Genomic DNA, 24861 nt, shown 5'->3' on the forward strand with positions numbered 1-24861 from the left:
AGTACCAAGTGATCTGGTTGCTGTGCGTTTTGTAAGGCTGTTGCTGAGGTCAAATAAGTAGGCTGGAATTGCACGGGACCAGGATTGCATGTGAATTGCCCAGTAATACACAGCGTGTGTATGCACTGGCCCTAAATGAACCCGTTATCACTGTCACCTTGAGGAAGGGACCCTGCAAGGCCCAGAGACTGAGGTGTCTTATGATGGGGCAGCACAGTGGCTAAATGGTTAGCACTTCCACCTTGCAGTACTAGGGTTGTTGATTCGAATCCCAACCACTGCACCACCTGCCTGGAGTTTGCATGTTCTCCCTGTGCCTGCGTGGGTTTCCTCCGGGTACTCCGTTTCCTCCCACACTCCAAAGACATGCTGGTAGGTGAATTGGATCCTGTCTAAATTGGCCCGAATACATGTATGAATGTAAGTTAGGGACCTTAGATTGTACACCCCTTGAGGGTTAGGGACTGATGTGAATGTACAATATATATGTAAAGCACTGTGTAAATTGACGGCGCAATATAAGTACCTGAAATAAATAAATGTATGAAATGCCTTTATTTGGGGTGCTGGTGTCTTTGTAGATTTGTATCTGGTTCTGGCACAACACCCTCCATAGCAATCACTTCAAGCACCCCACTTATTTAAAGTTCAAGTACGGTGAGGGGTTCCGCTTGTATGTTGCCTGTCTTAGGTCTGATCCCCCACATACATGGCAGTCTGACTGCAGTTCAGATTTAAGAAGCCTTTCCAGCTGTCAGCTATCCCAGTGTTTACTAGTGTAGAAGATGAACTGATATGACAAGACTGGGTCAGAGGAATCATTCCTCCACACAGGGACAGGCCCTCCAATGACGCACAGCACACACTCAGCTAATCCTGCCAATGTTTACTTCCAGCATCCCCGCTGTCTGATTGGAGGCGGGTGGACCATGTGACCTCATCTCTACACCGCCTTGTTTCCCCAACCAGGAAGTGGTGAGTGGTGTGCAGGCAGATGTGTACACACAGCTCAACTCTTCATTACTACTGTGTGCTCAGGAGGAGAAGGGAGGAGGGGAGGGCTCTGTAATCATCTGTATGTTATAGATGTGAGTGAATAATGGACGTGGAATACTCTGCAGTGTATGTGTTTGATTGCTGGGGGTGGAATACTCTGCAGTGCATATGCGTGATTGCTGGGGGTGCAATACTCTGCAGTGCATATGTGTGATTGCTGGGGGTGCAATACTCTGCAGTGCATATGTGTGATTGCTGGGGTTGCAATACTCTGCAGTGCATATGTGTGATTGCTGGGGGTGCAATACTCTGCAGTGCATATGTGTGATTGCTGGGGGTGCAATACTCTGCAGTGTGTATGTGTGATTGCTGGGGGTGCAATATTCTGCAGTGTGTATGTGTGATTGATGGGGGTGGAATACTCTGCAGTGTATGTGATTGCTGGAGCTACAATACTCTGCAGTATGTGTGATTGCTGACAGTGCAATATTCTGCAGTGTGTATGTGTGATTGCTGGGGGTGGAATACTCTGCACTGTGTATGTGTGATTGCTGGGGGTGGAATACTCTGCACTGTGTATGTGTGATTGCTGGGGGTGGAATACTCTGCACTGTGTATGTGTGATTGCTGGGGGTGGAATACTCTGCACTGTGTATGTGTGATTGCTGGGGGTGGAATACTCTGCACTGTGTATGTGTGATTGCTGGGGGTGGAATACTCTGCAGTGCGTATGTGTGATTGCTGGGGGTGGAATACTATGCAGTTTGTATGTGTGTGATTGCTGGGGGTGCAATACTCTGCAGTTTGTATGTGTGTGATTGCTGGGGGTGCAATACTCTGCAGTTTGTATGTGTGTGATTGCTGGGGGTGCAATACTCTGCAGTTTGTATGTGTGTGATTGCTGTTGGTGTAATACTCTGCAGTTTGTATGTGTGTGATTGCTGTTGGTGTAATACTCTGCAGTTTGTATGTGTGTGATTGCTGGGGGTGAAATTCTCTGCAGTTCATATGTGTGTGATTGCTGGGGGTGCAATACTCTGCAGTTTGTGTGTGATTGCTGGGGGTGCAATACTCTACAGTGTGATTGCAGAGGGTGGAATACTCTGCAGTGTATATATGTGATTGCAGGGGGTGGAATACTCTGCAGTGTGTATGTGTGATTGCAGGGGGTGGAATACTCTGCAGTGTGTATGTGTGATTGCAGGGGGTGGAATACTCTGCAGTGTGTATGTGTGATTGCTGGGGGTGGAATACTCTGCAGTGTGTATGTGTGATTGCTAGGGGTGGAATACTCTGCAGTGTGTATGTGTGATTGCTGTGGGTGGAATACTCTGCAGTAGGTTGTGATTCCAGGGGCTGGAATACTCTGCAATGGTGTGTGTGAGATTGCTGGAGGTAGAATACTCTGCAGCAGTGTACTGAATAAGGGTGATTGCTGGGGGTAGAATATTCTGCAGTGTTGTGTCTGACTGCGGGGGGTAGAATACTCTGCAGTGGTGTATGAGTTTTCTAGGGGTAGAATACTCTGCAGTAGTGTGTTTTATTTCTGGGGGTAGAATACTATTCAATGATGTATGAGATTGCTGGGGGTAGAATACTATTCAATGATGTATGAGATTGCTGGGGGTAGAATACTCTTCAATGGTGCATGAGATTGCAGGAGGTAGAATACTCTGCAGTGGTGTATGACATTGCTGGGGTTTAGAATACTCTGCAGTGGTGTATGACATTGCTGGGGGTAGAATACTCTGCAGTGGTGTATGATGTTGCTGGGGGTAGAATACTCTGCAGTGGTGTATGACGTTGCTGGGGGTAGAATACTCTGCAGTGGTGTATGACATTGCTGGGAGTAGAATACTTTGCAGCAATATACTATATATGTCTGATTGCTGGGGGTGGAATACTCTGCAGTGGTGTATGAGATTGCCAGGGGTAGAATACTTTGCAGAAGTGTGTTTGATTGCTGGGGGTTGAATACTTTGCAGAAGTGTACTATACAGTGGATATAAAAAAAAAGTCTACACAGCCCTGTTAAAATGTTAGGTTTTTGTGATGTAAAAAAAATGAGACAAAGATAAATCATTTCAGAACTTTTTCCACCTTTAATGTAACCTATAAACTGTACAACTCAGTTGAACAACAAACTGAAATCTTTTAGGTGAAGTAAAAATAAAAAACTAAAATAATATGGCTGCATAAGTGTGCACACCCTTAAACTAATACATTTTTGAAGCACCTTTTGATTTGATTCCAGCACTTTTTGGGTATGAGTCTATCAGCATGACACATCTTGACTTGGCAATATTTGCCCACTCTTCCTTGCAAAAACACTCCAAATCTGTCAGATTGCGAGGTCATCTCCTGTGCACAGCCCTCTTCAGATCACCCCACAGATTTTCGATTAGATTCAGGTCTGGGCTCTGGCTGGATCATTCCAAAATTTTAATCTTCTGGTGAAGCCATTCCTTTGTTGATTTGGATGTATGCTTTGGGTCGTTGTCATGCTGAAAAATGAAGTTCTTCTCCATGTTCAGCTTTCTAGCAGAAGCCTGAAGGTTTTGTGCCAATACTGACTGGTATTTGGAACTGTTCATAATTCCCTCTACCTTGACTAAGGCCCCAGTTCCAGCTGAAAAAATACAGCCCCAAAGCATGATGCTGCCACCACCATGCTTCACTGTGGGTATGGTGTTCTTTTGGTGTTGTGCGGTGTTGTTTTTGCATCAAACATATCTTTTGGAATTATGGTCAAAAAGTTCAACCTTGGTTTTATCAGACCATAACACATTTTCCCACATGCTTTTGGGAGGCTTCAGATGTGGTTTTGGAAAATTTAGCCGGGATTGGGTGTTTTTCTTTGTAAGAAAAGGCTTCCGTCTTGCCACTCTACCCCATAGCCCAGACATATGAAGAATATGGGAGATTGTTGTCACATGTACCACGCAGCCAGTACTTGTCAGATATTCCTGCAGCTCCTTTAATGTTGCTGTAGGCCTCTTAGCAGCCTCCCAGACCAGTTTTCTTCTCGTCTTTTCATCTATTTTGGAGGGACGTCCAGTTCTTGGTAATGTCACAGTTGCACCATATTTTTTCCACTTGATGATGACTGTCTTCACTGTTTTCCATGGTATATCTAATGCCTTGAAAGTTCTTCTGTACTCTTCTCCTCACTGATACCTGTTAACACTGAGATCCCTCTGATGCTTTGGAAGCTTTCTGCAGACCATAGCTTTTGCTGTAGGATGCAACTAAGAAAATGTCAGGAAAGGCCTACTAGAACAGCTGAACTTTATTTGGGGTTAATCAGATGCACTTTAAATGATGGCAGGTGTGTACTGTCTCCTATTTAACATGATTTTAATGTCATTGCTTAAACACAGCTACATCCTCAGTTATAAGAGGGTGTGCACACTTATGCAACCACATTATTTTAGTTTTTTATGTTTACTTCCCCCCACTAAAGATTTCAGTTTGTTTTTCAACTGAGTTGTACAGTTTATAGGTTACATTAACGGTAGAAAAAGTTCTGAAATGATTTATTTTTGTCTCATTTTTTTACATCACAGAAACCTGACATTTTAACAGGAGTGTGTAGACTTTATATCCACTGTATATGCGTGATTGCTGGGGGTAGAATGCTCTGCAGTGCTGTATGACATTTCAGGTAGATATAATATATAAAAGAATAAAGAGTGTGGTGTTCTTAGTGTATTTGACACCTAGAACAAATCATTTTAATTATGCTCAGTGATAATCATGAAAAACGATTATAATATTGGCCAGAAAAGATTGAAATGAAAATTGGGCAGTGGGGAAGGACCCCTTTATAAAAGTGACCAGTAGAGGAGCAACCCCCTTAGCCAGTGGGAGAAAGACCCCCTTTACCACTAGCAAGTGGGGGAAGGACTCCTTCATATTAATGACCAGTAGGAGAAGGACTTCCTTATAATAGTAGCCAGTGGGGGAAGGACCCCCTAATAGAAGTGGCCAGTGGGGTTAGGGAAAGGCCCCCTTTATATTAGTGGCCAATGGGAGAACGACCCCCTTTATTAGCAGCCAGTGGGGGAAGGACACCCTTGTATTAGTGCTATCCTTGTAAGGTGACAAGGTTGGGTGTTTTGAAAGGAGCCTAAAAAAATGTATTATTATTATTAGTGGCCAGTGGGAAAAAGACCTCCTTTCTTATATTAGTGGTCAATAGGAGAAAGACCGCCTTTATTAGTAGCCAGTGGGGGAAAGACCCTCTTATATTAATGGTCAATAGGAGAAAGAACCCCTTTAATAGCGACCAGTGGGGGAAGGACCTTCTTATATTAGGGGTCAATAGGAGAAAGACCGCCTTTATTAGTAGCCAGTGGGGGAAAGACCCTCTTATATTAATGGTCAATAGGAGAAAGAACCCCTTTAATAGCGGCCAGTGGGGGAAGGACTCTCTTATATTAGTGGTCAATAGGAGAAAGACCCCCTTTAATAGCGGCCAGTGGGGGAAGGACCTTCTTATATTAGTGGTCAATAGGAGAAAGACCGCCTTTATTAGTAGCCAGTGGGGGAAAGACCCTCTTATATCAATGGTCAATAGGAGAAAGAACCCCTTTAATAGCGGCCAGTGGGGGAAGGACTCTGTTATAATAGTGGTCAATAGGAGAAAGACCCCCTTTAATAGCGGCCAGTGGGGGAAGGACCTTCTTATATTAGTGGTGAATAGGAGAAAGACCCCCTTTAATAGCGGCCAGTGGGGGAAGGACCTTCTTATATTAGTGGTCAATAGGAGAAAGACCGCCTTTATTAGTAGCCAGTGGGGGAAAGACCCTCTTATATTAATGGTCAATAGGAGAAAGAACCCCTTTAATAGCGGCCAGTGGGGGAAGGACCTTCTTATATTAGTAGTCAATTGGAGAAAGAACCCCTTTAATAGCGGCCAGTGCGGGAAGGACCCTCGTATATTAGTGGTCAATAGGGAAAAGACCTCCTTTATTAGTAGCCAGTGGGGGAAAGACCTTATATTAGTGGTCAATAGGAGAAAGACCCCCTTTAATAGCAACCAGTGGGGGAAGGACCCTCTTATATTAATGGTCAATAGGAGAAAGACCTCCCTTATTAGTAGCCAGTGGGGGAAAGACCTTCTTATATTAGTGGTCAGTGGGAGAAAGACCCCCTTTAATAGCGGCCAGTGGGGAAAGGACACCCTTGTATTAGTGCTATCCTTGTAAGGTGACCTTGGGTGTTTTGAAAGGAGCCTAAAAAAATGTATTATTATTATTAGTGGCCAGTGGGAGAAAGACCTCCTTTAATAGCGACCAGTGGGGGAAGGACCTTCTTATATTAGTGGTCAATAGGAGAAAGACCGCCTTTATTAGTAGCCAGTGGGGGAAAGACCCTCTTATATTAGTGGTCAATGGGAGAAAGACCCCTTTAATAGTGGCCAGTGGGGGAAGGACTCTCTTATATTAGTGGTCAATAGGAGAAAGACCCCCTTTAATAGCGGCCAGTGGGGAAAGGACCTTCTTATATTAGTGGTCAATAGGAGAAAGACCCCCTTTAATAGCGGCCAGTGGGGGGAAGAACCTTCTTATATTAGTGGTCAATAGGAGAAAGACCGCCTTTATTAGTAGCCAGTGGAGGAAAGACCCTCTTATATTAATGGTCAATAGGAGAAAGAACCCCTTTAATAGCGGCCAGTGGGGGAAGGACCTTCTTATATTAGTGGTCAATAGGAGAAAGAACCCCTTTAATAGCGGCCGGTGGGGGAAGGACCCTCTTATATTAGTGGTCAATAAAAGAAAGACCCCCTTTAATAGCGGCCAGTGGGGAAGGACCTTCTTATATTAGTGGTCAATAGGAGAAAGAACCCCTTTAATAGCGGCCAGTGCGGGAAGGACCCTCGTATATTAGTGGTCAATAGGGAAAAGACCTCCTTTATTAGTAGCCAGTGGGGGAAAGACCTTATATTAGTGGTCAATAGGAGAAAGACCCCCTTTAATAGCAACCAGTGGGGGAAGGACCCTCTTATATTAATGGTCAATAGGAGAAAGACCCCCTTTAATAGCGGCCAGTGGGGGAAGGACCCTCTTATATTAGTGGTCAATAGGAGAAAGACCGCCTTTATTAGTAGCCAGTGGGGGAAAGACCCTCTTATATTAATGGTCAATAGGAGAAAGAACCCCTTTAATAGTGGCCAGTGGGGGAAGGACCTTCTTATATTAGTGGTCAATAGGAGAAAGAACCCCTTTAATAGCGGCCAGTGGGGGAAGGACCCTCTTATATTAGTGGTCAATAGGAGAAAGACCTCCCTTATTAGTAGCCAGTGGGGGAAAGACCTTCTTATATTAGTGGTCAGTGGGAGAAAGACCCCCTTTAATAGCGGCCAGTGGGGAAAGGACCCTCTTATATTAGTGGTCAATAGGAGAAAGACCCCCTTTAATAGCTGCCAGTGGGGAAAGGACCCTCTTATATTAGTGGTCCATGGGAGAAAGACCCCGTTTAATAGCGGCCAGTGGGGAAAAGACCCTCGTATATTAGTGGTCAAAAGGAGAAAGACCCCCTTTAATAGTGGCCAGTGGGGGAAGGACCCTCTTATATTAGTGGTCAATAGGAGAAAGACCCCCTTTAATAGCGGCCAGTGGGGAAAGGAACCTCTTATATTAGTGGTCAATAGGAGAAAGACCCCCTTTATTAAGAGCCAGTGGGGGAAGGACCCTCTTATATTTGTGTACAGTGGGGGAAGTGAACCCCCGCTGGCCATATAGATTTTAAAAACAGCAGCACAAATATCATGTGACATAAAAAATTCAGCTACAAGTATTGTATTTGCACCGACAGTCAAAAGGTTAAATAGCAGCTTGCATAATAGTTTATATAATGTCACCCCTAAATAAGTTGGGAAGTATCAGTACGGGTGTACAGTAAACTATGACTACATTTGTGATTTGATTTCTGTTTTTCAGTGAGTAACCCAAGATGAGCCATAAAGACAGTGTCTTCCTTCTGCGCTGCTGGAAATGCCGGAAGTGTGTAGCCAATTCAGATTGTCTGATCAGGGATGGAGAATGTGGACATTGTCAGGTCAGTAAAGAAATGGCCTAATTATATTTTTCCCTAAGTCCAAAAATATTTAGAGAAGTGTTACCACACATTGACAAGACTATTTGAATTAAAGCGGAACTATACTGACCTTAGATCCAGCGATGCACCGTCCAGGATCTCCCCCCTTGGCCGCTGACATCTTCAGGTGGCTGGCTTCTGGGTCTTGAATGCCGGGCAGGAATGACTTCAGTCCTTCATATGCACTAGAGTTCGGTCAGTTTCAGCATTGCCAAATCTGTACAGTGGCAGGTAAGTAACTTTAATGCAGAAGAGACAAAGCATGTCTCTTCTGTATTAAGATTCCTGCCCATTTTTACTTTTTACCTAAAGTTCCACTTTAAAGGGTATTTAAATCCAAGAATGAAAATGTAATATAGTGTGGCTTACCAGATTGTAGCTGTGGTGGCTGCATTCGTTTTCTTTTAAATGCATTTATTTTGCTTTATTTTCTACTAATAAATCTTCCAATAACACACTTCCTGTTCTTGGCTGACAACATTGTGTCTATGGAGAACTAGCATTGCCACTTTAGCAAATTAAAGCAATAATAAACACAAAAGCAGAAATTAGTTATATTGCTGCTTACCAATTCATTGATGTGATGGCTGCATTAGTTTTGTTTTTCATGTGTTCCCTTATTTTCACATGTTGATCCAGCCAATAAGTCTGTTATTTTTTAACTTCACGTCAGGGGGCAGTAAAACCATTGTTCAACCACCTAAAACCAGTACGGCCCCCAAACCGCATGTGTGCACAAGCCTCGACACCCCCGCATGTACACCTCCATCCACTCCCTGTTTTAACAGTTTTGATTGACATTGACAGGCAGTCAGGAAGTCGTAAAAATCCAACCACTATTTCCAACTCCTGTGTGAACAAAGCCTAATTGGTTGGCAGTTACTGTACGAAAACACTGTGTGTCAAAATTGTTTTTGACACACAGTGTTTTAGTACAGTAACTGGCATGCATGCCATGTTTTTTTGTTCTACTTGAGAAAAGACTATTTTCAGTTTTTTTTTATCTTAGTGCTGCTGATCTCCTCTTTGCAGGCGTGTCCTATCTACACACACACTTCATCAGCAGCTGCCATTGCTCAGGGCAGGCTTCCTAAGAACCCATTCACGCTTGTGCAACTTGTCGTGCAACTTTGGGATCCAAATTTGCATGACAAGTCGCACCCCATGTTTCCCAATGAGTACTATTCATATCTGTGCGACTTCAAGTCATTCCCTACACTACTTTGGTCTGACTTTCATGCAACTTAAGGGTCATAGACATCAATGTAAACCCTCAAAAGGCGCATGAAAGTCACACCTGGATGATATATATGCGACTTGTATGTGACTTTGTACAGCAGAAACAATCATCCATGGTCAAAGTCGCACCAAAGTTGCAATGTAAAGTTGCAATGAAAATTACACGATTTTGAAGTTGAAGTGTGAATGGAGCCTTAAGGTGGCAGCAGTGAACAATGCCTGCATATTGAGCGTTGGCACAGCTGTTTATATTTTCCCCTGGAAGTGTAAGCAACAGAGTGACAACACAGGAGAGTATTTGGTAGACAGTGACAGAACTTTTCACCCCATAGCAGAAAGTGAGTGAACATGGATCTTCTTGCTAGGTTCAGTGGGTATTAGTTTAATAAAAGTTGTAGTTTATAATTTGGAAGGTTTTCCCCCTTCATGACCAGGGCATTTTTTGACATTCAGCACTGTGCTGTTTTAACTGGCAATTTCTCGGTCATGCAACACACCAAATGAAATTTATAGTGGGTATAGAAGATAATCATTCCCTTTAAAATAATCACATTTTGTTTCTTTGCTGCCTGAAATGAAGACAGACACAGTTTTATCCAGCTGTATTTACTAGTACCAACATGTCAGAAAAAAAATCAAAAATAGAATCACTGAGTTGGAAAAAGGATCTGTGACTGTGATAGTGTGGTAGGCAATCTGGCACTAACAGACACTGACGTTACTAGTGACACTAATTCAGTGATCAGTGATAATACTGTACTAGTGACACTGGCTGGGAAGGGGTTAACCGTGTGGCAATGAAAGGGTTAACCGTGTGCCCAACAATTGTAAAGTGTGCTGCTTTTCCTCACAGATCAGGCTACATTTTCTCCATGAACTCAGAATTGATTTCAGGGAGAAGAAACCGCCAGATTGCTGGCTGTTTGTAAACACAGAACTCTGTGCTGTGATTGGCCACATCTGATCAGGTATAGAGCAAAAATTGTCTGCAACCTGTTGACAAACTTGTGCTGTGTCTTATCACAGCACAGATCAGCAGGGGGTACCCAGAAACCAGGAAAGCCTGTGAGTCGCATTGCCTGCCTTTACCGCCCTCTGGCAGCAAGGATGTATTGTTAGTGGGCAGCAAGTGGTTAAAATTACATTTGAAAAGATATTAACACATTAAAAACAATATGAGATTTTTGTCATTGAGTTACACTTACTTTAATTTTGTATTTAAGTGTATTACTTAATTGAAATACCCAGATTTGAGGGCAGATGTAGGCTCAAAAAAACATAATGTACTAATTGAAATCTTTATTCTTTATGGAAAGTTGTGACTTGCTATACCTTAGAGAAAATCTTTTATCACCCAGTTTACTGAACAGTAATCTGGAAGGCTTGCATCTACCAGATCAGAGACACATATTTGTTACCCACTTTCCCTCCAGGGTTTACATCCCTTTCTGACCTGGCCATTTTATGTCCTTTTTTCCCACAAATAGAGCTTTCTTTAGGTGGTATTATGCACCTGTGCATTTTGGGTTTTTTTAAACTATAAACAAAAAAAGGCCGACAATTTAGAAAAAAAAACAATTTTTTTAAATTTTTGCTATAAAACATATCCAGTAAAAAAAATTTAAAAATCAAATTTCGTCATTAATTTAGGCCAAATGTATTCTGCTACATGTCTTTTCTAAAAAAAAATCCCAATACTTGTAAATTACAGTGGGGATCGAAAGTTTGGGCACCCCAGCTAAAAATTTGTATTAATGTGCATAAAGAAGCCAAGGAAAGATGGAAAAATCTCCAAAAGGCATCAAATTACAGATTAGACATTCTTATAATATGTCAACAAAAGTTAGATTTTATTTCCATCATTTACACTTTCAAAATAACAGAAAACAAAAAAATGGCGTCTGCAAAAGTTTGGGCACCCTGCAGAGTTAATATCTTTTACTGCCCCCTTTGGCAAGTATCACAGCTTGTAAATGCTTTTTGTAGCCAGCCAAGAGTCTTTCAATTCTTGTTTGAGGTATCTTTGCCCATTCTTCCTTACAAAAGTCTTCCAGTTCTTTGAGATTTCTGGGATGTCTGTCAAGCACTGCTCTTTTAAGGTCTATCCATAGATTTTCAATCATGTTGAGGTCAGGAGATTGTGAAGGCCATGGCAAAACCTTCAGTTTACGCCTCTTGATGTAATCCCCCGTGGATATCGAGATGTGTTTAGGATCATAATCCATTTGTAGAAGCCATCCTCTCTTTAACGTCAGCTTTTTCACAGATGGCATCAAGTTACCATCCAAAATTTGCTGAAATTTTATTGAATCCATTTTTCCTTCTACTCGTGAGATGTTCCCTGTGCCACTGGCTGCAACACAACCCCAAAGCATGATTGATCCAACCCCATGCTTAACAGTTGGACAGAGGTTCTTTTCATTAAATTCTGTGCCCCTTCTTCTCCAAACGTACCTTTGCTCATGCCGGCCTTAATGTTATATTTTATTCTCATCGGTTTACAGAACTTGTTTCCAAAATGCATCAGGCTTGTCTAAATGTTCATTTGCAAAGTTCAAACAATGATTTTTGTGGTGAGGACGTAGAAGCGGGTTTTCTTCTGATGACTCTTCCATGAAGACCATATTTGTACAAGTATCTCTTTATAGTGGAGTAGTGTACCACAACTCCAGTGTCTGCCAGATCTTTCTGGAGGGATCATGCAGTCAAACGTGGATTTTGAATTGTTTTTCTCACACTCCTGCGAGCTGTTCTGTCTGATATTTTTCTTGGTCTTCCAAATCTTGCTTTAACTTCCACTGTTCCTGATGACTGCCATTTCTTAATTACATTTTGAACAGAGGATATTGACATCTGAAAACGCTTTGCTATCTTCTTATAGCCTTCTCCAGCTTTGTGAGCGTCAACTATTTTCAGTTTCAGTTTTCTAGGAAACTGCTTAGAAGAACCCATGGTGCTGATTGTTGGGGCAAGGTCAGATGAGTCTGGGCATTTAAAACCTTTGAGATTGACATCACCTGGTCTTCCCAGACGATGATTGAAAACAATCCATGACACTGGCAGGTCTCAGCTTGGCAAAGGGGGCAGTGCATGCTATAAATTCTGCAGGGTGCCCAAACTTTTGCAGACGCCATTTTTTTGTTTTCTGTTATTTTGAAAGTGTAAATGATGGAAATAAAATCTAACTTTTGTTGACATATTATAAGAATGTCTAATCTGTAATTTGATGCCTTTTGGAGATTTTTCCATCTTTCCTTGGCTTCTTTATGCACATTAATACAAATTTTTAGCTGGGGTGCCCAAACTTTCTATCCCCACTGTAATTGGTTTATGTGAAAGTTATAGCACCTACAAATGGAATTCTTATTTTTATTCTTTTTATACTAGTAATGGTGGCGATCATTGACTTATGGTGGGACTGCGGTGGGCATTCTGACACTGGGTGGGAACTGACTAACTGCCACTGAGATCCCCAGTGGCACTTATACTGTAATCAGTGCTAATAAAAAGCACTGACACTGTACTAATGACACTGAGCAGGAAGGGGTTAACATCTGGGGCCATCAAAGGGTTAACTGTGTGCTCTGTGTGATTTACTAGGCAAACATGCTGTTCAGAGAAATACACAGCGGCATGTTATTGCTTGCAGGAGAGAGACCTGTGTTGTTTACACACAGGTCTCTCCCCTGTCAGTGATACTCAATCGCTGGGTGCCAGCAGGGAATCTCTGGCCAGGACCTGGTGATTGACATCTGTACTCGCCAGAAATGCAAATCACGTATATATACACACACGTGATTTTGTGCAGCCCTGCCACCCTGTAGTAGTACTTCTGCTATAGGGTGGAGGGGAAGCAGGTAATTATTGAAATGAAAAGTTCAGGCTCCATAAATATTATAGTGGCAATTCACAATCATTACAAAGTTTCAATATTTGCAAACCAGGTTAAACCTTTTTTGATGTTTATTAAATCTCCTAGACTAGCTTCACCGTGGTGCAGGTGCAGGACAGTGTGTGTAACAGGCACGCATTCCCGCACCTGCAGCCAGGTGCATGAAACCTTTTTGCAATGTATGGTTTCATGCAGCTGCATTTTAAAAGGCAAAGGGGGTTTTTTATGCCTACAGGTACAACACACCCTGATGCTTTCCAGCTGTATCCTAGACAGTTATTATAGTAAATCTGTACTGCCTGTACACCTCTTAAACTGTCACTGCAAACTTAGAGCAGTCACTTACAAGTCATTTTAGATAGCTACTTGAGTTCCTAAGCCCTGAATGTGTGGTCCTCTTTTATCCTCACACTGTTGCAGCCATGTGGCTTGCGTTTGCTTGGGCACAGGAAAGTGGTGCATGCACCTCTTTAGAAACACGACCTTGTGGTTTCCCTGTGGTTCCCGCACTCGCAAACATGCTGCGGGCTGAGATGCAGCCCCGCACGTTGGGCTGAGATGCATCCTGAATGGCAGCCCCACACGTCTTTTAGGAGCAGTGCAATTTGTCTGCGGGTGTGGGGACAGGTGCGATTTCTGCACCTGCAACCAGCCTGCAGACTGTGGAAAAGTGTGAATCTAGCCTTATGCAAATCCCTAGAAGGTTAATGAAGGTATTTTGCATATCTTCTCACACACCTCTAAGTGGGCAATATAAAGCATAAAAAAAGCACAGGAGTGGTTAACTATATAAAGGGAGCATCCCACCTCCCCCTATCAAGCATAGTGTAATAGTGATAAATACAGCTAGCACACTACTGAGATGCCAAAATTGAGTTTTGTTTTATGAGCGTACAAAATGGTACACAAGATATAGTACAAAAGATGAAAAAAGGTTCACAAGGCAGACAGTGAAATATAGGAAGAAGGTATACCAAAGAGCTGAGTGCACTGGCCACAAAATATTATCTGGCAAAGAGCCTTTTTGTAAAAGGTGTCACAGGACCCCAAAATGTTGGGTTTGTAGGGCCTCAACTTTCAACTTCCTGACTATATTTTGTGGCCACTGCACTTGGCACTTTGGCATGCTTACTTGCTATATTGTATTGTTTGCTTTATTAATTTTATTTCACCTTATATGTATGCTGTTTACTATTCATTGTATTTCTGTATATTAGTACCTTGGCAGTTGGTGTGTTAACGTTATTACAAATACTTTTATGCAAATACCAACTTCAGAAGAGAAAGCGAAGTGACAGCCCACCCTTCCCTTACCTTACTATTCCTTACTACTTGTGCGTTAAATGACAGGTGATCTTATTGACCAATAGTGAAGGGGGTGGGGGAGTTTGAGCTCAGTACTACAAAATGGAGTAGTCCTCATTTCAGGGCACCTTGAGCGCTTGAGCTTCTACTTAATTAATGGACTGACACCAATAGGTGCTTGCTTCATTTTTAAGGTAAGAGTGTAAACCAGGAAGGAGGCGGAGCAGTGACACCCAAGCTCAGTGTAACTACAGGTTGTGAAAACCTACTGTGTACTAGGCAGTCATATAACACTATAGAGGAGGTTGATCATAAGACCATGTGTATTTATTTATAAATATTCTGAATGGTAAAGCAGTTCCCTTGTATTTTGACTTCTATTTCCATTCTTTAGCATTGTTTTAGCACTTTGCAGCAGCCATCCTAAGTGATCCTTTGATCTCAGAATATTATTATTATTATACAGTATTTATATAGCGTCACCAGTTTGCTCAGTGCTGTACATTATAATGGGAGACAGTACACGAGACAGTACAGTAACAATACAATACACGAGGGGTTCGAGGGCCCTGCTCCTTGGAGCTTACAATCTAGGAATAAAAAAATATTCACCTGCATTTAAAGAAAAGTATGGTATTTATTTCTTTTTTTTTTTAGGATGCAGCATCAGTCCAATGATGGCTGGCTCTGTCAGTCACTGCTGTGCTGCTCCAGACTTGGGGGTGGATACCGACTTTAAAGCCAGGATCTTTCCCCAGCTTGGACCGGATGAATGATGTCAACTGACAATGGGCTTCAGCCTGATATCAGCTGAAAACGTGTCACAGGAGTGCAAAACGAACTACTCTCCTGTGATCCACATCAGAAGTACAGCCAAAATAGCTTTGGCTGTATTTCTCCTTTAAACTATCAGTCCCCATCAAAACCTCAGCACCACCAATTACCATCTGGATCTCCACTCATCCTTGCTTCCTGTATTGTATTTTACCTTTGCTACTGACTTAGTGCTAGACAAAATATATATCCACCATTCACATGGGTCCCCATCCCAGTCCAAATGAGCAGACCAAAGTCTTCATTTCCTAAGTAGTTGTAATATGTGTGGTGAGTGCTTTCTTTCTGAGAATCCTTCAAAGGATGTAATAAAAAAGACAATTTCCAGTGTTTTGTAGTCTTGCACATTACTTAAGATATGCACAGAAAGTAGAAAGCCCGAGTCTTTCTGTGTAAATGCATGTCCAGGGAAATCTGGAAAATGGAAAATGATGAGTAATAAAAGACAATGGTAGCGTTGATGCATGAAGTGAAGTGCCTGTAGGAAAAACAGCTCAACCCCAAACAGGTGGGTGAATGCTGGGCTGGAGAAACAAAAGAAACAGTTCATTGGGACCTGTTCATTGGTTGCAGTGTAAATACCACATTTTAAGGGTTCAGGCTTTTCACATTTTACACGTTTCATTTGCAGAAATCTGAAATAACTCCATGAGGCTGAATTATAAAGAATTTGTATAACCATTCGCCCAGTGAAAGTGCATGCACATTCATTTTGGGCGAACAAAAATGTCTAATTGGTCACCAGGTCCCTGCTCTCCAGCATCCTCATGGTGCCTGTATGTGTTATCTCACATGGCACTGTGTGACTGAAATAAAATATTCAATTTAATACAAGGGGGCTGATTTATACAGAATTCTCATAGCCATTCACCCAGTGCATGAACATTCATTCTGTGTGAATAAAACAACTGATCGTTCACAACTTCCCTGCTGTCCAGCTTCCTAATGGCGCCTGTGTTATCAAACACTGTACTGAATGACTGAAATAAAATAGCCAATTTGATATATGGGGGTTGATTTCTAATGAATTTGCATAGAATCCTATATCCTTTGTTCTTTCTTAGAGGCAATGCATTGGCATCCTGCTGTTCCTCACTCCATGACTGTGGATGCTTCAGTGGACTGGAGTGGGTCAGGCGATTCTTAGATCGCTGGTCTGTGCACAAGGTTTGGAAGGTTCTGCAGAGTTTCTTTGTCAGAGACACCCCTGGATATTAAAGTGGATGGTTTTTTTGTGTGTTTTTTTTTTTGGTGCATATCCTGTTATTTGGATAGAGTGGGGAGGAGGTAAAATTTGTCAGATTTTAATTCTTTTCATTGACCCTACTTGGAATATTTTTACGAACATCCTTTCCCTATGATTCCCCAACAAGAAATGGTGGGAGTGGTTGTCACTGGGACAGAAAGGCAGAGACAGCAGTGAAACATTGTTGGACATTAGAACCAATCCCCAAGCTTAAGCCAAGCTTGACATCTTTTTAAATCATCCTGGGATCTAAAAACACTAGTGATAATGAAAAATTTGACAGTCTGGTGAAAGTAGTATGTGGATATATTGGACAATTCATTGGAAGTATGTAAAGAGTGAATATGCGAGCGCTATCCAAAAGAAAAATAGCCGCTGAAACACCAAAAAAGGTAACCAAACAGAACCTTCCAATGTAAATCTCAAATGTAAAGGTTCAGTGCTAAACACTAAATATGCAACATAAATCTCGTCAATCGATTAAAAGAAAAATGAGAAAATGCAGTCTCCTTAAAATAGTGCAACATGAGAAAGTTAGTAGCATGTGCTCAGTACATAGGTATAGATTTCCAGCAATAATGGATTGTTCGCGGGAATAAACCAATATAAACCAATATAAAATGTACAGATAAATAAATAGATAAAATTTGTGCATAAATCGATGAATAAAGTGCAAAAAAGTCCCAGATGTATTGCCCACGTGAGGATCCTGAATGATCCCGATAAGCGTGCGTGGAGGATTACTTCCATTGGCAGGTGTTCAATATGAATGAAATGCGCACTCACCAGAAGTGCGTGTATAAACGCATTTGAGATATAACCTATCTCAATAGGTATGATTCAGGTCATCCACCTCCCAGATCAGGTCAGGCCAGGTCAGGATACTCCCAGTCACATCTGCATGCGTTTATACACGCACTTCTGGTGAGTGCGCATTTCATTCATATTGAACACATGCTACTAACTTTCTCATGTTGCACTATTTTAAGGAGACTGCATTTTTTCATTTTTTTTTAATCGATTGACGAGATTTATGCTGCATATTTAGTGTTTAGCGCTGCACCTTTACATTTGAGAATTCATTGGAAGTGTTTAATCATAAAAAAGGTTAGGAAACTTTTCTCTAACCCTTCCCTGCCCTATCAAAAATGAAATAAATCTTTTGGTTGGAATTGAGCTGAAGTCAATTGAACAGCGAGCATTTTCAGAAGGTAATCAGCTATTGGCTAGCACAGCTACATTTTCTCTTGGGCAACAGTAGCACCTCACAGGGAAAAAACGGTCTGCAAAGCCCCCCTTGTACTAACCTTCCCTGCACTCTTTCTCTGTTTCTTACTTTGTAGCAGCCAGCACTGAAATCAGCGGTGTTGGCTGCCAGGAAGAGCAGTGATGTCACTCCCTCAGCCTTCTAAATTGCTTAAGCTCAGTGATTGGCTGTTAGGCTGGAGCACTCTCACGGTGATAAGGTCACATACAGTGGGGGAGGGGGGGTGGAGGCAAGAAGAGTAGGTCCAGGGGGAGCCTTTGCAGTGACACTGCAAATCCTAGTACACATGATCAGAAAATTGTACGAAAAATACCGCTTTCAAAGCAATCTTACGATAATCTGATCGTTAGTACACAGCTTTTGTCCAAAATTATTTGAAGGGACAAGCATGATACCAGATCGTACGATTTTCATTTAATTAGTAGAGTTTTCATCCAAAAATACAATACAAATATATGACATCACTTCCGAATTTTTATTCTTTCATACAAGAATTTTTGTAACTTTAGTAACCTCTTCACTTTCAATATGAGACTAGCATGCAAAAAAAGCGGACAATCATTCTTCCGATATTCTCATCTTTGTGTATGGGGCTTAACTCTGCCCTGCATGAGTAAGGTTGCATTGTGTCTTTAAAGATATCTGCTGATAAGATAAAATACCAGAAAACTTAGAATATGAGCTACATCTATTCAACAGAACTATCAGTTTTCAACACAATATATATGTATAATCCCATCAATTGTTGCCATGATGCAGTTGTGCATCTATTGAAAGCCTTGACATGTTTCTACTGAGGACATCCTGCCTTTTTGTGGTTACACTATTATCTTCCTGTCATGTATTGTGAACTTGAAGTGTGTGACCAGATGTCATGCCAGCAGATACAACTGGGAGCTAGAAACCCTGCAGAAATCTAATACATTAATGTTGTCCTTGTCAAATGCTATTAAGCACTGACTAAATTACATTTGTATTAGCTCTGAGAAGCCAATTGAATGCAAGCCTAAAATGTGTGAACTCTTAATTGTGCAGGCAGATAGCCTACCGGAAATACAGTGACATGGTCAAAAGCCACTCCGACTTGTATTGCTTTTCTAAACCTTTTTGTGTATTATTATAGAATGTTGTTTAGCGGGGTCAGATTTTTTTAAACCATGTTGTAAGGATTCCTGTGAAGAGCTCGTGTCCTGAAAGAGAGACAAGGTAGTCACTGGATTTATTCAAGTGTATTTACAAACACTGTACAATGGCTTAGCAAGCTGGAGCTGGCCATAGATGGATACAATTTCAACTGAAAATTCATAGAAAAAGTCTTAGAAACATTTGTACAAAAATTCAGATCATTTGAAAGATTTGTTTGCTTTTAATACTTGATTTGAAATGAATGAACTTTACAAAATGAAAGCCACATACACTGTTAGAAATTTGTTCCTTCCAGGAAAAAATTCCATCCTGCTCCTTCAAATTAGCTCAAAATATGAGTGGCAGGAAAAGACACTTAGTCTGCTGACCAATATCATGGCACAGAGCCTACAATAGGTGAACAAGATTATAATGAAACTATAATGGTTTTTGCATCCATTTTATTTATTTATTTTTTTTTTTTAAACATTTCAATCAAACTTTACCTACTGTATCTTTTTTCCTCCCACACACCAGATACATATTTTCCTTGGAGTTATGCTCTTGGCCTCTGCTATTTTATACTAGCCGGCCAATATTCATTGTGCTGGCTACATTTGTGCAGTAGCTTCCCATAGGGTTCTGTGGGGTCCTGCACCAAGCGTCTCCTGGCCTGGAATATGGCCCCATAGAACGCTGTTGAAAGCTACTACATAAGCACAGCCAGCACTCTCAATATTGGGTGACTGAGATGCAATTTTTTGAAAATGTAATAAAATGTTTGTAGAAGAAAAGGACTTGCATTTGATTCAAAATGGTACTTTAAAGCAAACCTGTTAAAAACGTAGACACAGCTGCACAATGTAATAATAGGATAAATACTTGCCACTCTGAAGAGCAGCAGGTAAATTCTTTGCTCTTACAGTGCATCGGTGCTAATCAACTCTTCCTGATGTGTTGGAGGATAGCATGGTGCTATGGTTTCTTCCACTGCCCACTATGTCACTACAGAACTCGGCATTCTGGCTCTAGCTATAACTAGGTGGGGGGGGGGGAGGGGAGTGTCAGACCACTGCAGAGAGGACACAGATAGCAGTGGTTCTCTCTGCAGCTTGCAACCAAGGTTGTTATGGTGGTTTTTGAAAGTTTGTATGCTTTTGTTGCATTTAAAAATATTATCAAAGGATAGTAACCAATTTAAAAATGTATGTTTACCTGCACCCTTTATTTGTCGATTGGTTATTGGCAAGGGCGGACTGACAACTCATGGGGCCCCCAGGCAATAGGGGATCATGGGGACCCTGTGTCCTTGCCCAAACTCAAAAAAGCCTATGAAAAAGGTACCAGGGGCATCTCATGGGGGCCCCCTACTGACCCCGGGCCCTCAGGCAGTGCCCGAGTTTCCAAATGGTCAGTCCGCCCCTGGGTATTGGTACATAAGACTTCAGAAGGGTTTTATCAAAAGGATTTCATTACATTACAATCATCAATTTAAACTAGAGCCACACAGTTAAAGAACAACTGTAGCCCCCACCACCACAGTCTTCACTATGTGGCACTACATACCCTTCCTGCAAAAGCATCTATGCCGGGTCTTCCTCTCTATGCACATGCGTGTCATAGTTCCATTCATGCCAATGGATAGGCCATATTTTGTTGGACCCCTCAAGGCTGCCATGATGGTACATTTGGGGAAAAAATTAAAACCAGTGCCAACAGCCCTATATACAAGTATTCAACTCATTCTTTCATTAACGTCTTTTGATGCATGGGCAATGGGAAATACATGGGAGCAACAGGTTGTGACATTTTATGAAAAAAGGCATCGTCAATCTCCTGCTTATTTTTGTCATCCAGTTATGAGCTGATATAGGGAACATGCCATTCCTAAAGGGCTCCCGGGCATTCCCTATGTGGCATGAAGGTTTAAGAAAAGAAGGAATATGAACTGTCAAGATTTTGAATAAGAAAGATTAATGAAAGAAAGCATAAAAGAGTAATTACCAAAATGTTGTGATGCAGGGACGAACCTTAGACACATGCTGCCAAATTGAACCCAAATCTTCAGCAAAAGTGTGAGCTCAGATACAGAACTGTCAAAGATGTCAATCCAACTAGCAGGCATGTATAAAGAGTTAAACAATAAATTAGCTGCTCTTTCATTTTGGTGAGTGGCTGAAAATGTGTTATCTGGTTATTTTAGCAATTTCCTCTGCTGCTTTTCTTTATATCTGTTTTCACTGGAAAACAATTGCTTTGTTAGTTTGGTTCTACAAACACAGCCATTATCAGACTATAACTTGTATGATTGGATTTTCCATTGATAAAAAAGAATCTCAGCCTAGGTAAAGTAGCCTCAGTAAAATTGTAAGCTGATAATTAAGTGCAAACTTATGGGGCAAGGTGACCCAATAGTTTAATCAGTGACAAAGTTTGAAAGGCTTTACTAAGTATAAGGACCTAAGTCTGGGGGTGAAGTGAAAGGTAAGGATACGTCCTAGATTTCAGTGTACAATTTTCAATAGTTTTGAGAATGTAATGTATATAAGTGTGCATAACACAGCAGTTTGTAATGTGCTGTTTCAAAGGAATGAAGAATTGTGTGGATACAGAGATAGTGAAGTAGTGATGGCCAGTGGAGAAGTGTGTGGGTACAGTGATGGCCAGTGGAGAAGTGTGTGGGTACAGTGATGGCCAGTGGAGAAGTGTGTGGGTACAGTCATGACCAGTGGAGAAGTGTGTGGGTACAGTCATGACCAGTGGAGAAGTGTGTGGGTACAGTCATGACCAGTGGAGAAGTGTGTGGGTACAGTGATGGCCAGAGGAGAAGTGTGTGGGTACAGTCCTGACCAGTGGAGAAGTGTGTGGGTACAGTGATGGCCAGAGGAGAAGTGTGTGGGTACAGTGTCAATCAGTGGAGAAAGGAGCGGGTACAATGGTGGTCACTGGAAAAGTGTGTGGATACAGCAGCAATTCGGTGGTAAAGTGTGTAGATACAGTGGCAGTCAGTGGAGAAGATTAAGGATAGATTTAGACGTGCGTCTTAATCTCCCTTGCCTCTGAGGCCTGATCCATGTTAGGATCTTGCTCCAGATTCTACCAACAGGTGGTGAGGAAGCGATGCAAGACGTCCTCACCACCTGTTTTAACACCATTTCTGCCGACAATCACATTGCATGCATTTGTGGGGTCTTTGTGGCGCTTCCCCATTGAATTGCATATGTAACGTCTGGTGGGCAGCCCGCCAAACGATCCATGTCGGGTCAACACTGCCGCAGTTGTGAAGCATCATGGCTGCGGAATGAAATTATCCCCGTCCACTGCCTATTGCAGCATAAGGGGGGGTAGTTGGTGTGTGGCTGAGCTGTGTTTTTGCCTCCCTCCAACTGCTACTCTAAACAAGGCCTAAAGCTACAATGGCAGTCAGTGGAAAAGTGTGTGGATACAGTGGTAGTCAGTGGAGAAGTGTATAGGTACAGTTGCAGTCAGTAGAGATGTGTGTAGATACAGTGGCAGTCAGTGGAGATGTGTGTAGGTACAGTGGCAGTCAGCGAAGATGTGTGTAGATACAGTGACAGTTAGCGGAGATGTGTAGGTACAGTGGCGATCAGTAAAGCAGTGTGTGGGTACAGTGTCAGTCAGTGGAGAAGTGTGTAGGTACAGTGTCAGTCAGTGGAGAAGTGTGTAGGTACAGTGTCAGTCAGTGGAGAAGTGTGTGGGTACAGTGTCAGTCAGTGGAGAAGTGTGTTGGTACAGTGTCAGTCAGTGGAGAAGTGTGTGGGTACAGTGGCGATCAGCGGAGAAGTGTGTAGGACAGCAGCAATTCAGTGTTGAAGTGTGTAGGTGTAGTGGCAGTCAGTGAAGAAGGAAAAGTGTACAGTGACACTCAGTGGAGAAGTGTGCGGGTACAGTAGCAGTCAGTGGTAAAGTGTGTGGGTACAGTGTCAGTGTGGGTACAGTTGCAGTGAGTGGAGAAGTGTGCAGGTACAGTGGCAGTCAGTGGAGAAGGGTGTGGGTACAGTGGCAGTCAGTGGAGAAGTATGCAGGTACAGTGGCAGTCAGTGGAGAAGGGTGTGGATACAGTGGCAGTCAGTGGAGAAGGGTGTGGATACAGTGGCAGTCAGTGGAGAAGTGTGTAGATACAGTGGCAGTCAGTGGAGAAGGGTAAGGGTACAGTGGTACTCAGTGGAGAAGTCTTTGGGTACAGTAGTAGTGAGTGGAGAAGGCTGTAGGTACAGTGGCACTCAGTGGAGAAGTGTGCAGGTACAGTAGCAGTCAGTGGAGAAGTGTATGGATACCGTGTCAGTGAGTGGAGAAGTGGGTAGGTACATTGGCAGTCAGTGGAGATGGGTTCAGGTACAGTGTCAGTCAGTGGAGAAATATGCAGGTGCAGTGACTGACAGTCAGTGGAGAAGTGTGTGGATACTGTGTCAGTGAGTGGAGAAGGGTGTAGGTATAGTGGCAGTTAGTGGAGAAGTGTATGGATACAGTGTCAGTGGAGAAATGGGTAGGTACATAGGCAGTCAGTGGAGATGGGTTCAGGTACAGAGTCAGTGAGTAGAGAAGTGTGTAGGTACCGTGGCAGTTAGTAGATAGAGAAGGGTGTGGGTACAATGGCAGTCAGTAGAGAAGGGTGTGGGTACAGTGGCAGTCGAAAAGGAAAATGGAAAGGTGCATGTACTATGCAGTTATGATCAGTGGAAAAGTGTGCTGGTTCAGTGTGACTCAGTGGAGAATTTTGCAGGTGCAGTGTTCATCATTGGAGAAGTGCTTTGGCACTTGGCTACATAGTAGCTGACATGCTGGCACGCTGCACAAACCCAGAAAGTAGAGAGGGCTGGATAAACTCTTGCATGTAGTACTGCCACACTAAATAATATAAATAGTGTTGCGCTAACTCATATTAGTTAACGCAACATTATTTATATTATTTTGTATGTATTGAGTGTGGGATCACTTTTTTAAGTGTTTATTGCAGCAGCTCATTTATTTATTGGGGTAGCGCACATTGTTTTTTTTTCTTTATCACAGTACCGCCATACTAGCATCCCTTTTTATGCCTGTAAAATTAAAAGTCCCGGTTTGACTTGAACGCCCCTCCATATCTATTGGATTTTAAATACCTCTTAGAAAGAAAAAAAAAAAACTGTTGGTGCTACCTGGTGTTGTCGATTCACGTGTAATGTACCACTATCTATCCTGCTTTGCTTTTACGATGGTACTTTCCTGGCTTTTAAGCCTAGTACTCACGATCAGAAAATGGTACAAAAAATACAACTTTCAAAGCGATCGTATGATAATCTGATCATTAGTACACAGCTTTCGGCCAAAATGTTTCTCGTACGATACCAGACTGTACAATTTTCATTTAATCCGTACAGTTTTTGTCCAAAAATACAATACAAATATTGCAATACATGATATCACTTCCGAATTTTAATTCTGTCCTACGAGAATTTTCTGAATTTTAGTAACCTCTTCATTATAGACTAGCATGCAAAAATCATTTGTCCGGTATTCTCATCTTGTGTACAAGGCTTTAGCCAGAAGTGAGAGTCCTTACTGCTGTGAAGTCACCCATTGTCTCTCTAAACAGACCCACTGGGCAATACTGTGCCTTCTGCAGGGGTGCTGATAATTGTGGGTCTCGGCAGAGTTAGGGCAATTCTGCACCAACACAGCCAGGCAAATCTAGATACATACCTGGCTGTGACAACAGTAGGAACCTAACAGATGTTCTAGCCTAAAAATGACCAGCTTTCGCATTTTTAAAAATGCTTGCCTACTAGACATGTGCAAAACAAAAAAATGTATTTCATTTTCGAAATCTAACAATTTTCATGTAGTTGAATTTGG

The 24861-nt window shown here is 42.1% G+C and overlaps 1 protein-coding gene across 2 annotated transcripts in view; it reads left to right on the forward strand.

Annotated features, from left to right (window-relative positions):
• The first annotated feature begins 873 nt into the window (after window positions 1–873).
• The window catches only part of RNF180 (ring finger protein 180), an 84409-nt gene continuing 60421 nt past the window's right edge, over window positions 874–24861 (forward strand). For both annotated transcript variants that reach the window (XM_089653450.1, XM_089653451.1), the window contains exons 1-2: window positions 874–975; window positions 7941–8058. In XM_089653450.1, coding sequence (XP_089509576.1) covers window positions 7954–8058 — 105 coding nt within the window. In that variant the 5' untranslated portion in view covers window positions 874–975; window positions 7941–7953. The remainder of the gene's footprint in view (window positions 976–7940; window positions 8059–24861) is intronic.

This window comes from Staurois parvus, unplaced genomic scaffold (assembly GCF_062004578.1).
Source record: "Staurois parvus isolate SC_StPar_1 unplaced genomic scaffold, SC_StPar_1.0 ptg000714l, whole genome shotgun sequence".
Lineage (NCBI taxonomy): Eukaryota > Metazoa > Chordata > Amphibia > Anura > Ranidae > Staurois > Staurois parvus.